The sequence below is a fragment of the Oenanthe melanoleuca genome, chromosome 28, assembly GCF_029582105.1.
Source record: "Oenanthe melanoleuca isolate GR-GAL-2019-014 chromosome 28, OMel1.0, whole genome shotgun sequence".
Lineage (NCBI taxonomy): Eukaryota > Metazoa > Chordata > Aves > Passeriformes > Muscicapidae > Oenanthe > Oenanthe melanoleuca.
The window spans coordinates 1,743,927-1,759,237 of record NC_079361.1 but is presented as its reverse complement, the minus strand read 5'-3'; the positions used below and the strand labels follow the sequence as shown (position 1 = coordinate 1,759,237).

Here is a 15,311-nt window from a genome sequence, read left to right as displayed (position 1 = left end):
ACCACATCCCTGGCACAGGAACTTCTGCCTGAGGCTGTTCCTGCCCGTGCTGAGCCGGGGGCTCGGGATAACCCCAGAGCCTGAGGGTGTTTTGCAGCTCCCAGATCAGATTCTTCATCTCCTCCCGGTATCCTGGGAGTGGCTGGGATGGGATATCCGCTCTCCCACCTGCCCACGAGGTGCCTGTGGCTGTGACAGGGAACAGGAACGGGGACATCAGAGGGGTGGGAGGGCAGTGGATCTCTGCAAACGCTGCAGGACGGGATTTTCGCTGGGCTTGTCTGGGCACTGCTGCCCCCAGGGGGATTTCTTGTTCTCTCTCCTTACCTGTGCCTGGCAGGTTTGTGCTCTGCCTCTGCACCCCCAACACCTCCATCCATCCATCCATCCATCCATCCATCCATCCATCCATCATCCATCCATCCATCCATCATCCATCCATCATCCATCCATCATCCATCCATCATCCATCCATCCATCCATCATCCATCCATCATCCATCCACCCATCCATCCATCAATCCATCCATCATCCATCCATCCATCCATCATCCATCCATCATCCATCCACCCATCCATCCATCCATCCATCCATCATCCATCCATCATCCATCCATCATCCATCCATCCATCCATCCATCCATCCATCATCCATCCATCCATCATCCATCCATCCATCCATCCATCCATCATCCATCCATCCATCCATCCATCCATCCATCATCCATCCATCCATCATCCATCCATCATCCATCATCCATCCATCATCCATCCATCATCCATCCATCCATCCATCCATCCATCCATCCATCCATCCATCATCCATCCATCATCCATCCATCATCCATCCATCATCCATCCATCCATCCATCCACCCATCCATCCATCCATCCATCATCCATCCATCCTCCCTCCATCCCACAGCTGGCTCAGACACCCGTGCCTGGTGTCCCTGTCCCGTCCCGGTGCTGTCCCTGTCACAGAGGGACCATCCCCTCTCAGGTGTCCCCGAGAGCCCGTCCCGGTGCCGGGGCAGCCGCAGCGCTCGGGCCGGGGCCGCGCTGCCTTTTGTGGCGCTCGGGCCCCGGTGATTGGGCGCTATTTTGCTCCGGCTCCCTCCGGCAGCTGTTGCTGCTCTTTACCCGGGGGAGCCGGGGCCGTCCGGGACTGCAGCCGAGGAGGAGGCGGCGGCCGACCCCAGGTAGGGATTTCTGTGGCTCCTGAGCCCTGATGTGGGGCAGCCCCCGGGCAGCCCTCGGCTCAGCCCGGCTCCCTCTGGCCGCGAGGGACCGGGAGCCGCGGGGCTCATCCCCGGGCGAGGGTGGCAGGAGAGCGGGGCAGGCGCGGGGACTATTTTTGGAAGTTTCTTTGATGTGAGTCAGCGGTGAAGGCGACCTCGGGAGCCCGTGCAGGAGAAGTCCCGGTGGCAGCAGAGCGGAGCTGATTATTTGTTAAGTGCCGGCGATTTTCAGCGTTTACGGGCGGATCTGGCGTGCGGGGAGTGAGAGCGGGGAGCGGGATGGGAGCGATGGGAGGGATGGGAGCGATGGGAGGGATGAGAGCGCTCCTGGGCAGCGGAACCGGGCTCGGGGCTGCGGGTGACCGGCCCTGCTGTGGGCAAAGTGTCCCTGGCACTGTGGCCACTCCTGGCACTGTGGCCATCCCTGGCACTGTGGCCACTCCTGGCACTGTGGCCACCCTGGCACTGGTGACCACTCCTGGCACTGTGGCCACCCCTGCTGTGCCTGGCCTGGGCAGTGGCTGTGCTTGGACCACCAGCCCAGGAAGGTTGTTCTGGCCCATCCCAGCTGGGACAAGGATCCTGCATGAGCCCTGGAGTGCCTCCACCTCCTGCCAGGGCTCAGAGCCCCATCTCCTGCACAGGGGGGACAGACCTGGGTGTGGATCTGGTCAGCTCTGGGGCCTTTGGGGCACATGGCAGGGAAGGGCACCTGAGGCCCAAGGGGTGGAGACATGGGAAGAGCCTGGACTTTGTGAGAGGACACTGGGCGCAGTGCCCAGGGTGTGCTGTGGGCAGTGCTTGGTCCCTCTCAGTTTAGGGAGGGTCCCTCGAGGTGACACGGTTCCTATGCAGCGCTAGAGGAGGATTTGGGATGCCCTGAGGGCTGTCCAGGTGGGCAGGGAGAGCTCAGAGATGGCCAAGGAAGGACAGGAGAAGAGGTTCCTGGTCCTCACCGTGAGCCATGGCCACTGGTGAGGTGTGTGAGTCTGCAGGACACAGCTCAGCCTGGCAGAGATGGTTCTTTGTGGTGGTGTCACCTCACAAGGTGGCCTCGGGCACTGAGGGACACCTGTGTGACACCAGCTCCATGGGAACGTGGATCATGGCCAGGGAGAAGAGGAACAGAGGCTCGGGCCCTCCTCCCCCTTCCTGCTGCTCATCTGTGCCCAAAACCAGGGTGGATGATTGAGAAGCTCAAAAACACAGCAAGCACGTGAGGGGAAAACACTTTGAGGAGAAGTTCTCCACATTTGTGCTTCCCCTGGTCTGGGAACCCCCCACAGCCCCCACAGAGTCCTGGGGCAGCTCTGTCCCCTCCCAGCACAGAAAAGACCAGACTTACATCACTTAAACAAACCAAAGACTCTTTTAATTTCCTCTTGAATGCAAAGACTTTTCAGATCATGGCCAAAAGGTTTCCTCTTATTTATCTGTTCTGCTTCCAACCCTGAGTCAGAGGTCTCATCCTGGGAACTGGTATCTTTTCTCAGTGTTCCACAGGGGGGAATGAACTAAATCTGGCTCAAAGGGGGCAAAAATTCTTCCTTCTGGGGAGGATGTGGCACCTGAGGCACTGCATTTGGAGATGCCAGAGGGCTGAGGTCAGTGGTGCTGGGACCTTGGGGTGCCTCCCCATCCCGAGGAGCCCAACCCCCTCCCCAGCCCTTCCTTGTGGCAGAGCCCTGGGGACCCTCAGTTTGCTCCCCCACTTCCCAGCTGGGAAAAGCCCTGAGGGTCCTCCCTGAGCTTGGCAGTCCCCTTGAGTCCCTTTTTGAGGTCTGGTTGCTCCATGGTAGCTGGGACTTCTCCTGCTGTCCAGGCTCTGGCCCTCCAGTGTCCAGCCTTGTGTTTTTGGGGTGTCTGAGCACACCCCAGGCTGTTGGTCCCACCATGAGCCTTGTCACTGTCCCTTTGGCTGCCACTCCCCTGGGACATGCAGGTTGGTGACATTTTGGGGCTCAGAGTCCCAGACCTTCCCAGAGCTCCCATTCCCTTGATGCCTGGGGGGTTTTACCTGACTGGGGACACCTCTCTCCATCCACAGGTGACCCAGCAGCACCAGCGGGGGCAGCACGGCCAGGTGTCCCCTCTCTGCAGGCTGGGGGGTGTCACCGAGGGGTCCACACCCCCCAGCCCCTGGTGATTCCCACCTCCCCAAATTTGTCACCTGAGGAGCTGTGCTGTGTTGTCTTTGACAGATGCCAAGGCTCTGGTGAGCAGCGACAGCCACGGGGAGAGCCTGGAGCCCATGTGAGTGCCCAGGGTCAGGGTGGGGGGCCTGGGGGTTCCCTGTGCCAGGGCAGGGCAGGGGGTGCCAGGGGTGGATCCCTGTGCCTGGGCAGGGGGTGCCAGGGATGGATCCCTGTGCTGGGGGTGCCAGGGATGGATCCCTGTGCCAGGTCAGAGGGTGCCAGGGATGGATCCCTGTGCTGGGGGTGCCAGGGGTGGATCCCTGTGCCAGGGCAGAGGGTGCCAGGAATGGATCTCTGTGCTGGGGGTGCCAGGGGTGGATCCCTGCGCCAGGGCAGAGGGTGCCAGGGGTGGATCCCTGTGCTGGAGGTGCCAGGGATGGATCCCTGTGCCAGGTCAGGGGGTGCCAGGGATGGATCCCTGTGCCGGGGCAGGGTCAGGGGGTGCCAGGGATGGATCTCTGTGCTGGGGGTGCCAGGGGTGGATCCCTGTGCCGGGTCAGGGGGTGCCAGGGATGGATCCCTGTGCTGGAGGTGCCAGGGGTGGATCCCTGTGCCGGGGGTGCCAGGGGTGGATCCCTGTGCCGGGGCAGGGGGTGCCAGGGATGGATCCCTGTGCTGGAGGTGCCAGGGGTGGATCCCTGTGCCGGGGCAGGGTCAGGGGGTGCCAGGGATGGATCCCTGTGCTGGAGGTGCCAGGGGTGGATCCCTGTGCTGGGGGTGCCAGGGGTGGATCCCTGTGCCGGGTCAGGGGGTGCCAGGGGTGGATCCCTGTGCTGGAGGTGCCAGGGGTGGATCCCTGTGCCGGGGCAGGGCAGAGCCGGGGCTGTCCCGCTGTGACATTCCGCCCCGCAGCGTTGCAGCACGTCCATCCCGGGGCAGCCCAAGGTCCCCCAGCTGTCGCTGTCGCTGTCGCTGTCACTGTCACCGATCGTGCCGGTGGGCAGCTGTCCCCGGTGGCCCTGACCAGCACCCAGCCCGGCCCAAAGCCGCGCTCCGCCCCAGCCCGGAGCTCAGACCTGGGTGCTGCAGCCCCAGCCCAGCCCTGGGTGCTCCGGGGGTCCCAAGCACAGCCTGGGTCCCACCCGCCTGCGATGGGACTCACTCGTGGCTAAATCCAACTTAAATAACGTCAAATACCCCCGTGTTTTAAGGCTATTGAGGTGAACACGCCCCAGGTGCTGCCGGAGCCGGGTTGGAGCCTCTCGCTGGGGCAGCACCGGCTCAGCCCCGGGACCCCAGAGCAGCGTGTCCCTGTCCCACAGGGAATAGAGCAGCGTGTCCCTGTCCCACGGGGAATAGAGCAGTGTGTCCCTATCCCACAGGGAATAGAGCAGCGTGTCCCTGTCCCACGGGGAATAGAGCAGTGTCCCTGTCCCACAGGGAATAGAGCAGTGTGTCCCTGTCCCACGGGGAATAGAGCAGTGTGTCTGTCCCACAGGGAATAGAGCAGTGTGTCTGTCCTGTAGGGAATAGAGCAGCGTGTCTGTCCCACGGGGAATAGAGCAGTGTGTCCCTGTCCCACGGGGAATAGAGCAGTGTGTCTGTCCCACAGGGAATAGAGCAGCGTGTCCCTGTCCCACGGGGAATAGAGAAGTGTGTCCCTGTCCCACGGGGAATAGAGCAGTGTGTCTGTCCCACGGGGAATAGAGCAGAGTGTCCCTGTCCCACGGGGAATAGAGAAGTGTGTCCCTGTCCCACAGGGAATAGAGCAGTGTGTCTGTCCCACGGGGAATAGAGCAGAGTGTCCCTGTCCCACGGGGAATAGAGCAGCGTGTCCCTGTCCCACAGGGAATAGAGCAGAGCGTCCCTATCCCACAGGGAATAGAGCAGTGTGTCTGTCTGTCAGGGAACACAGCAGTGTGTCTGTCCCACAGGGAATAGAGCAGAGTGTCTGTCCCACAGGGAATAGAGCAGCGTGTCCCTGTCCCACGGGGAATAGAGCTGTGTCCCTGTCCCACGGGGAATAGAGCAGAGTGTCCCTGTCCCACAGGGAATAGAGCAGCGTGTCCCTGTCCTGTAGGGAATAGAGCAGAGCGTCCCTATCCCACAGGGAATAGAGCAGCGTGTCCCTGTCCTGTAGGGAATAGAGCAGTGTCCCTGTCCCACGGGGAATAGAGCAGAGTGTCCCTGTCCCACAGGGAATAGAGCAGTGTGTCTGTCTGTCAGGGAACACAGCAGTGTGTCTGTCTGTCAGGGAACACAGCAGTGTGTCTGTCCCACAGGGAACAGAGCAGTGTGTCTGTCTGTCAGGGAACACAGCAGTGTGTCTGTCCCACAGGGAATAGAGCAGTGTGTCCCTGTCCCACAGGGAATAGAGCAGAGTGTCTGTCTGTCAGGGAACACAGCAGTGTGTCTGTCCCACAGGGAATAGGGCAGTGTGTCTGTCCCACAGGGAATAGAGCAGTGTGTCTGTCTGTCAGGGAACACAGCAGTGTGTCTGTCCCACAGGGAATAGAGCCGATCCCCGGCGCGGTGTCTCCGAGCAGGACCCGGACGAGCCCGAGGCAGAGACAGGAGCCGGACATGCCCGAGCCAGCCCCGCTGAGCGGGGACAGGAAAGCGGCGGAGAAGAAGCGGGTGGAGAAGGTGGGAGCCAAGGGCAGCGCTGCCGGGCCTCCAGGTGGGTGTGTGGGGAAGCCCCTCCCTGCCCCAGAGCGGCCAGCCCGGGGGCACCGGGGCAGTGACAGCAGGAGCTGTGCCCTCCGCAGTGACACGGGCATGGGGATGGGGCTCCTCAGCCGCCTGCCAGACCCTCCACTCCTCCTCCTCTTCCTCTCCACACTCCCCAGATTTGCTGCTGGAGGAGGAGCACGGCCAGAGCTTTTCCCAGCTTGATCCCCGGGATATTCTAATAACGCCACCATGGCCAAACCCCTCGGTCTCAGTCCCCGGGACACTCTTGTCCCCACGCCAGCAGTACAAACACGTCCTGTCCCTATCCCTGTCCCTGTCCCTATCCCTGTCCCTGTCCCTGTCCTTGTCCCTGTCCCTGTCCCTGTCCCTGACCCTGTCCCTATCACTGTCCCTGTCCCTGTCCCTGTCCCTATCCCTGTCCCTGTCCCTGTCCCTGACCCTGTCCCTGTCCCTGTCCCTGTCCCTGACACTGTCCCTGTCCCTATCCCTGTCCCTGTCCCTGTCCCTGACCCTGTCCCTGTCCCTGTCCCTGTCCCTTCCCTGCCCTGTCCTTGTCCCTATCCCTGTCCCTGTCCCTGTCCCTGTCCCTGTCCCTGTCCCTGTCCCTGTCCCTGTCCCTGACACTGTCCCTGTCCCTGTCCCTGTCCCTGTCCCTGTCCCTGACCCCTGACCCTGTCCCTGTCCCTGTCCCTTCCCTGCCCTGTCCTTGTCCCTATCCCTGTCCCTGCCCTGTCCCTGTCCCTGTCCCTGTCCCTGTCCCTGTCCCTTCCCTGCCCTGAGTGGGCTGTGCAGGAGGATGTTAAGAGCTCTTCCCGCCCCCCAGCTCAGAGCCTTTTGCCCCTTCCCAGTTCCCTCCAGTAACATTTTTCCCTGTGGTCTCCAGTCCCCAGGAGCCTCCCGGTGCAGAGCAAGGCGGAGCCGCCCAGCCTGGACCCGGCGGAGGAGCCGCTGCTCTGGGAAGGGCTCACCCTCAACAAGTGCATCCTGGTGGCCTCCGTGGTGGCCCTGCTCAGCGTCACCTTCCAGGTGCTCCAAGGTGAGCCGGGAGCCGCACGGAGCGGGAAGGGGTGGCCGGACGGTGCTGCCACCTCCTGGCTCCTGTCCCCTCTTTTCCAGCTCCATGCTCCAAGGAGGGACTCGCCCGCGGCCGGCAGGAGCCTCCGCCCCCGCCCGTTCCCGGTGGGTCCCGTCCCTCCCCAGTGCCCCCGGATCCAGCCACATCCAGTGTGGGGTGGCCCTGGGAGCCCCTGGGGTATCCCCCCAAACAAACTCATCCTCAGCTGACAGCGGCCTGTCCCTCTCCCCTCCCAGAGCCGCTGAGCCCCAAGGCGGAGGAGATCCCGGAGGTGGTGACTGCCCAGCCCCCGCCGCCACCGGAGAGCAGCGTGCCGGAGGATGACGGTGATGACGAAGACGGTGAGGATGACTATGACAGCGAAGCTGACAGCAACCTGGTACGGGTCAGGGTTGTTCCCGGGGCAGGGAGTGCCTTGTCCCCAGCGGGAGGGATGGAGAGGGGTCCCCGGGGCTGCATCATCAGCTCCTGGTCCCCTTTGTCCCCACAGGCAGAACCCTGGATCTTCAAGAAGTGGTTTGGCCGTGCAACACCAGAGGATGAGGACAAGGATGGGGACAAGGATGAAGATGAGGACAAAGATGAAGACAAAGATGAGGATGAGGACAAGGAAGAAGAACCTGAAGATGTCCCCGAGGTGCCAATGGCTGTGATGGAGGGGAAGAAGAGTCAGGAGAAGCATAAGAAGGTAGAGAAGGAGGAGAAGGAGGAGGAGAAGGAGGAGGAGGAGGAGGAGGAGGAGGAGGAGAAAGAAGAAGAAAAGGAGGAGAAGGAGGAAGACAAAGAGGAGAATGAGGAGGAGGAGGAGGAAGAGGAGGAGGAGGAAGAGGAGGAGGAGAAGAAGGAGAAGAAGAAGAAAGAGAAGAAGGAGAAATCCCGGGAAGGCCGTGCTGTCCATGCGGAGCGGAGCAGCCGGAGGGAGGCACGAGCCAAGGACAGGACAGCGGGGGACAAAGCTGGCAGAGCCCCCAGGGCCCCCAGGGAACCCGAGCAGCAGCCCCAGAAGAAGCGGGACCGGGAGAGGAAGGAGAGGAAGGAGAGACGGCGGGAGCGGGAGGAGTCCCGGAGGGAGGGGTGGAAGGGCCGGCCCGGCCGGGAGAGCCCGAGGCGGGACTGGAAGCAGCAGCAGAAGGGCAGGAAGCCCTGGGAGCCGGGCAGGGAGGGCAAGAGGCGCGACTGAGGCCGGGCGGGCGCGGGTCCGGGGGGATCCGATCCCACCACTGCCCCCGGCCCTGCCTGTCCTCCAGAGACACCCCCGGGCACGGGCAGCGCCCCAGGACCCCGCGCAGCAGCAGAGCAGCCCAGGAGCCTGGCACGAGCCTCCCCGGGGACTTGGGGCTCCCCTGGATCAAAGGCGACCTGAAAGGACTCGTGGAAGGAGCTTCTTGGGGCATCGCTGCTTCTGCATCCCCACCCAAAATCCCTCTGCAGTTCATCTCCACTCGTGGTTCCCAGAGAACAGAGCTGTGTCCAGACTGTGCAGCTCTTGGGTTAATGGTTTTATTGAAAGCAAATCAAGAGAGAAGAATATTCTGGGTTACAGAACCAGGCTGCAGCCGTCCAGGGGGACATCAGGGACAGACCCCGCGACCTCCCCGAGTCACTGCGGGGTGGCCCGGACCGTGCTGGTGACAGAGCAGGGCTGGAGCCCCTCACCCTGCGGGCCCCGCCTTCTCCGAGTCGCTTTTAGGAAGGAAACACAAGAGCAATATCACACAGCCAGAGGCGTCCACAGCCCTGACCCATGACAGGTTTCAGCATTTGCTAAATCAACAGTGGTTAAAATAAACTATTTTCATTTTTAATAAGGTACTCAACTGAATTTTTTTAAAAATAGGTGGGGGAAAAAGGAAAACGAGAAAAGCCCTTGTCCCTGGTTATGTGTTTTGTCCCTGGTTATGTGTTTTGTCCCTGGATTGTGTGTGTTTTCTGTGCCCTCCCGACCCCGAGGGGCTCAGGGCTAATCCTGCAGGGCTGTGAGATGGAACTGGTTGGTTCCAACCTCCGGCTGTGCCTCCCCGTGGGGACACTGCAAAACGCAAGGAGGTGCAGGCAGGACAAGCCCAGGAGCTGTTTCCAAGGTTTGGATCCCCGGCGGAGGGCAGGGCTCGGCTGGAAGATGATCCGGGGCTGGCTGGGGCGGGGGGACGCGGAGCAGGTGCTCTGGCAGCCGCTTGCTCGCGCTGCCATGAATGGTGTGAGCAGCCCGGGAGGTGTAATGGGATCGCTCCGTCCCTCCTCCCGCTCCCCGGCAGCGGGGTCAGCTCGGGGTGACGCTGATGTGACCTGGCCCGGAGCCCCACGCCACCGCCAGCGGCTCCTCACGGCCCCGGCTCACCCGAGACGTGTGCCCAGGGCACGGCTGGGCTCTGCCGGGGGATTTGGCCTCTCGCTCTGCTGGCACATGGGGGTCCCATGGGCTGGGGAACGGCCAGAGGATGCTGCAAGGCTTGGAGAAGCAGCACCTGCCCTTCCCAGCCACTACAGGAGCAGAGAGTGGGGGATGAATAAGAATGGTCCTGCCTGGATCTGCCAAGCTTTGCCCTCCCGGCACAGCCCTGCCCAAACCCAGCCCAAACCGCCCCGCGGGCACCTCGGGCATCCTCAGCAGCGGGAGCGGGGACATCCCAGGGAACAGCAGCAGCCCCAGGGACAGGCATGGACGAACCCAGAACCAGAGCGACGCTAGCGAGCCAAACCACGGGGAAAGGACACATGGGAGCTCCCGTCTCGGCGAGAAGCACCGGATCCCGAGCCGGGAGGGCAAACCGGGACAGAGGGGCCGGGGTGGGGCGAGCGGGAGCCTCACCGGCAGCCGCACTCCTCTGCCACCATGTTGGGGAACTTGCGGATCTCCAGCCCGTCCGAGGAGAGGCTGATGATGAGCTGGTCCGAGTAGCGCACGGGCACGCAGCAGGGAGCCCTGCGCAGCGGCGAGCCGCGCTCCTGCACGTCCAGCAGCAGCACCGTGTGCGAGAAGTAGCTGGAGATGCGCGAGGAGAGCGGCAGGCGGCAGGGCCCCTCGCAGTTGTTGGCCACGTAGGCGGTGGGCATGACGATGAAGTGGCGGTCGCGCAGGTCGATGGTGAGCTCCTGCAGCCGGCAGTGCGCCTGGTGCCGGGCGCTGCGGTTCTGCCGCTGCACCTTCCTGTGCTCCTGCCAGCGCGCCCGCACCGCCTGCAGCGCCTTCAGCAGCAGCAGCGTGCGCAGCTTCCGCGGGTCCCGGCCCCGCTCGGCCGGCCCGGCCTGGCCCGGCTCGGCTGGGAAGTAGCAGAAGCTCAGGAGGTGCTGGAAAAGCGCCGCGTTGGCTTGGAAAGCCGGGATGTCCCTGAGCTCCTGGATGAGCAGCTGCAGTTTGCCCGTCAGCAGCTGCAGCACGCTGCCCTCCGGCTGCCAGTCCCCCAGGTGCTGCTCCAGCACGGCCCCGCTGTCCTGGGGCAGCAGCAGCACCGAGGGCTCCTCCGACTGCACCAGGCGCTCCAGCGCCGCCTCCTCCGACAGGTTGAGCAGCTGGTGAGGGAGGGTCTCCATCACCTCGAAGTCCAGCCAGTGGTGGGCATTGGGCTGGGGGGGCGGCTCACTGGAGGAGTTCAGGAGCTGCCGGATGAACTGGGTCAGGACTGCCAGGAACTGGGCGCTGCCCCCGGGCGCTGGGGATGAGGTGTTGGCTTGGCTCGGGGCCGTGGGGGTCGGCAGCTCCTCGCTCCCGGCCTGGGCTGGGCTGCAAGGAGAGCACAGGGAGGGTCACGGGTACCCCGGGGGTGCCACCAGGCCGTGCCCGACGGCCACCCATGGTCCCACAGCTGGGGCTGCCCCTGCCCCTCTTCCTCTCCCAGCCCGTTTTCCCCTTCCTGCAGCGACGGCCACGGACCTGAGCTGTGGGTACGGAGCCGTGTCCACCACCCCCTCAGCAGAGAGGTAGGAGGATGGGGCCAAAGCCTCTTCTTCCTCCTCTTCCTCCTCCTGCTGCCGTGGCTTGGCCAGCAGCAGCAGCACCGGGGTCATGCGGGTGAAACATTTGTCATCGGAGCCGAACAGGAGCTGCTGCACCTCCGCGCGGGGCAGGGGGGCACCTGCAGCCAGAGGTGAGGCCTGGGGTCTCCTGCGTGTCCCCACCGCCTCTCGTGGGCCCGAGAGGACCCCAGAAGCCCAAGCGAGGACACGAGGGCAGGGTCGCTGCTGTCCCCAGGTGTCCCCGCCCGTACCTCCCGCGCCGCCGTGGATGGCCAGGGACGCCGAGAAGCGGAGCCGCTCCGCGCTGCGGGTCACCGAGGCTGCGGCGGCTGCCAGCGCCAGGAACTGCGTGTCCCTGGAGAGGCAGAGCCTCTGCACCGAGGCACAGACACAGAAACCCCGAGGGTGTGGGTGAGACATCACCGGGGAACGCTCCTGGGAGCCCCCGCTGTGTCCCTGCGGCTCCGGATCACCGGGACCGCTGCGAGCTTCGCCCCCAGCCCCAGAGCTGCCCCAGTGAACCCCGAGGGGGCAGGAGGGGGATCGGGACCCCAGAGCGGGCTGGGGAAGCTGGGGACAGGGTAAGAGCTCCATCTTCAGGCACGGCGGGAGCGGGAGACGGGGCGGGCAGGCTGGGAGAGGATGGCAAAGGGGCTGGAGGGGTGACAAAGGGGCTGGGAGGGGATTGTGAATGAACTGGGAGGAGATTGTGAATAGACTGGGAGGGGATAGTGAATGGGCTGGGAGGGGATTGTGAATGAATTGGGAGGGAGGGCAAAGGGAGCTGCCGGGGTTGCTGAGCGGAGCGGGAGGGATGACAAAGGCACGGACATCTCTCCCTCCCGGCCCCCGCTGCCCCCAGGCCCGGACCCACCTGGTCCCGAGCCAGCCCCGGGCCGGTGAGCAGCAGCTCCTGCGGGGGCCCCGAGCCCTCCCGGCGGCCCAGGTAGAAGAGCATCACGGCCGCCTGCAGCTCTCCCAGGGCCCGTCCCACCTCCGCCTGGAAAACCAGCTGGAACCGCAGCTTCACCTGCGCTTCCCACTGCACTGCAACGGGGAGACACGGCCGTGAATCCCCCCGGGGTGAGCAGGGGGCTGCGGGCCGAGCGCTGTCCCTGCAGGGACCAGGGACAGGAGCCGACAGGGTGAGGGGACACAGCAAATCCCCTCCCCGGCTCCAGGGAGATGGGAACGGGATGCACCCGGCGAGCAGGGAGCTGCCTCCCCCAGATCCCGTGGAAATCTCTCCAGTGGCTCGGGGACGCTGTGGCCTCTGCCCGGGGAAGAGCCACTTCCACTGCCCGGCACTGGGGAGCTCAGCTGAAAACCCAAATCCCAGGAGAGGAGGAAGATTTCAGGACGAAAGAAACCATCATCGCCCTCTTGTTACGGAGGAAATTGGAGGGTGTTACTCCCTCTCCAGCACCGGGATCACCCCCGCGATGGGACAGGGGAATGGGTGCTCAGGTTTGCCCGTAAGGCTGAAGCGACAGGAGCAGCCCAGGGTAGGAGATCAGCACGTGGCAGGCTCGGGGCACAGCGGGACCAGCCGGGTCCGACCCCCTCCTTTCTCCCCAGAGCTGGGATGGGACCCAAACCCATCTGCCGTGTTAAGGCAGAAAGTGAGAAATACTCAGGAGAGTGGAGCAGAAGCCACCAAGAATCACAGAAGGTCTTGAGCTGGAAGGGACCCTCAAGAATCACCAGCCCCACCCCTGGCCCCGCACAGACACCCCAACAATCCCACCCCGAGCATCCCTGAGCACGGTGCCCAGACGCTGCTGGAATGTGGCACCTGGGTGCTGCTCAGAGATGGGGACAGATGGCAGAGCCATCCTCACTGCTAAACCTCCTCAAAAATGCGTCCAGAAACATTTCATTCCATCACTTGACTGTTTTTAAAGAGAACCCAACCCCCAAATTCAACCCTGTGTTTAAATCCCTGCCTTCAGCCAGCAGACAGCATCACCACCCCGAGCCCTGCATCCTCGCCCTCCCTGCCCCACCTCGGAGCCCGCAGGGCTCTCCCACCGACCTTCCTCCAGGTGCAGGACGAGGAACCTCCGCGGCCGCGGCTCCAGCACGTGCTGGTGGATGCGCTGCAGGGGATGCGGAGCCGCCCCCGCCCCGCGGGCCGGGCACAGCCCGAAGGTCCCGGCCAAGGTCCCGTCCCAGCTCCGGCGCCGCCGCAGCAGTTTGATGAAGCTGCTCTCGTAGTGGCTGAGCACACCCACCACCTCCAGGTGCCTCGGGCCGGCCCCGTCCTGCTCCATCCTCACCCGGCACACGGGCCCCTCCAGGGCCCCCAGGGGCCAGGGCTGCGGGCTGGACCAGCCCGGGCCCCCCTCCTCAGCCTCTCCCTGCGGGCACCTGCCTCCCGGCTCGGCCTCGGGCAAGGGCCGAGTGCCAGCAGCCCTCCTGGACCTGGGTGACTCCTGCAAGCTTCCATTCCCCACCTTCCTCCCTTCTGCCTGCAGCTCCTCCAGCAGGCTCGGCTCCAGCAGGGAATCCCTCTCCTGCTTCCTGGGCAGAGCTGCAGAGGGGAGCAGCAGCACCAGGCACAGCAGCAGCTCCCTGAGAGCGCTCATGGTGCCACCTGAGCTCTGCCCTGCAGCAGCTCAGGCATCCCAAGGCTCGGCAGGAAGAGGGAGGATGGCTTCTCCCTTTTAACCAGGGGTGGCCTTGAGTGGCCGAGGCACAGCCACCTCCCCTGAGCCGCCCCGGGGCTGTCGCCTGCAGAGCAGAGAGGGAGGTGGCAAAGAAACTTTGTTTTTGTTCTATTTTTGGGTCTGCAGCTCCTTTTGGAAACGTTCAAAAATCGAAGCTGTTGCACTGGCTCGTAGGGATGCACGGCCTTGACTTTGGATGTTTTCTAAAGGAGGATGAGTGTCTGGAATGGGATCCTCGTGGGGACTGGCACGTACAGCCCCAGCAGCACTGAGACACTGAGGGGAGAGAGCCAGAGCAGGAGGAGGGGGACAGGGGCAGATCATGGCAGAAATAAGTGAATGTATGGAAAACCTTCCCCCCACACCCTGCAGCTCAACAGGCTGCCCAGGAAAAGGGTTTCATCCTGGGAATGAGAATCCTGGGGGCAGCAGCAGCCTGAGGGCCTTGAACACTCAGTATCTCCTTTAGGAAGTCTCACACACGTGTATTGTAAGGACTTTTCCCTCCATGAGATGCCAGGACTCACTGGAGCAGCTGGAATTGCCAGTGCCACCTGCCTAAACCATCCTGGAAACCTGGCCCCCACACCCAAGAGACCTCCTGATTTTGGCAAGGGGAAATGTCCCAAAAAAAAGTTCCAGACCCTTCCCTGGGAGGGAAGGCCCTTCTCTCTCCAAGTCTTTCAGTCTGGAGCTCAGGATTGTCAGGAACAGAGAGAGCAGCCAGCCTGGAGCAGGACATGGACACACAGGGAGCCCAAGGTCACTTCACAGGAGCTCACAAAGGCCATGGAGCTGCTCCCAGGGCTGGAGCCAGCCTGGGACAGCTGGGGGTGCTCACCTGGAGAAGAGAAGGATCCAGGGAGAGCTCAGAGCCCCTGGCAGGGCCTGAAGGGGCTCCAGGAGAGCTGGAGAGGGACTGGGGACAAGGGATGGAGGGACAGGAGCCAGGGAATGGCTGCCACTGGCAGAGGGCAGGGCTGGATGGGATATTGGGCAGGAATTGTTCCCTGGGAGGGTGGGGAGCCCTGGCACAGGGTGCCCAGAGCAGCTGTGGCTGCCCCTGGATCCCTGGCAGTGTCCCAGGCCAGGCTGGACACTGGGGCTGGAGCAGCCTGGGACAGTGGGAGGTGTCCCTGTCATGGCAGGGGTGGCTGGGATGGGATTTAAGGTCCCTCCCAATCAAACCAGTCTGGGATTCTGTGACTGACTGGGACCATCTCAGCCCAGCAGCAGAGATGAAGGATTTGATTCCCCATCAAGGGGCTGCAGCTGCAGGGATCCCATGGCCCCTCAACCAACCAGAGCAGGTCAGGAACCCCAGCCCTGGCCATGCCCCCACCCACTGACCCCCCAAGTCAGGGACAGGAACCTGGAAAAGGCCAGAGAAATGGCAGAACTGCTGCTGCTTTTTTATGGATACCAAGTGATGGCTGGAAGGAAACATTCAGGATAAATAAACCCACAGAGAACTAAAACCTTGCCTGAACAGAGCTGCCAGTGGGAGGAGGACACACAATAAAATCATGTGGCAGCAGGTACTGA

The 15,311-nt window shown here is 63.2% G+C and overlaps 2 protein-coding genes across 2 annotated transcripts; one reads left to right on the top strand and one right to left on the bottom strand.

Moving 5' to 3' along the window:
* Nucleotides 1–1,153: 1,153 nt before the first annotated feature.
* LOC130264561 (cyclic nucleotide-gated cation channel beta-1-like) lies at nucleotides 1,154–8,955 on the top strand. Its single transcript, XM_056512849.1, has 7 exons — nucleotides 1,154–1,200; nucleotides 3,441–3,492; nucleotides 5,883–6,054; nucleotides 6,952–7,104; nucleotides 7,185–7,247; nucleotides 7,380–7,522; nucleotides 7,634–8,955. Exons 3-7 carry the CDS (start codon nucleotides 5,958–5,960, stop codon nucleotides 8,321–8,323), a joined length of 1,146 nt encoding a protein of 381 aa, XP_056368824.1. The 5' UTR covers nucleotides 1,154–1,200; nucleotides 3,441–3,492; nucleotides 5,883–5,957; the 3' UTR covers nucleotides 8,324–8,955.
* On the bottom strand, nucleotides 8,927–14,965 carry AMH (anti-Mullerian hormone). Its single transcript, XM_056512846.1, has 5 exons — nucleotides 13,133–14,965; nucleotides 11,972–12,144; nucleotides 11,349–11,469; nucleotides 11,015–11,216; nucleotides 8,927–10,864 (listed from the first exon to the last, which is right to left on the bottom strand). The coding sequence occupies exons 1-5, from the start codon at nucleotides 13,683–13,685 to the stop codon at nucleotides 9,949–9,951; spliced, it is 1,965 nt and encodes a 654-aa protein (XP_056368821.1). The 5' UTR covers nucleotides 13,686–14,965; the 3' UTR covers nucleotides 8,927–9,948.
* Nucleotides 14,966–15,311: the final 346 nt, after the last annotated feature.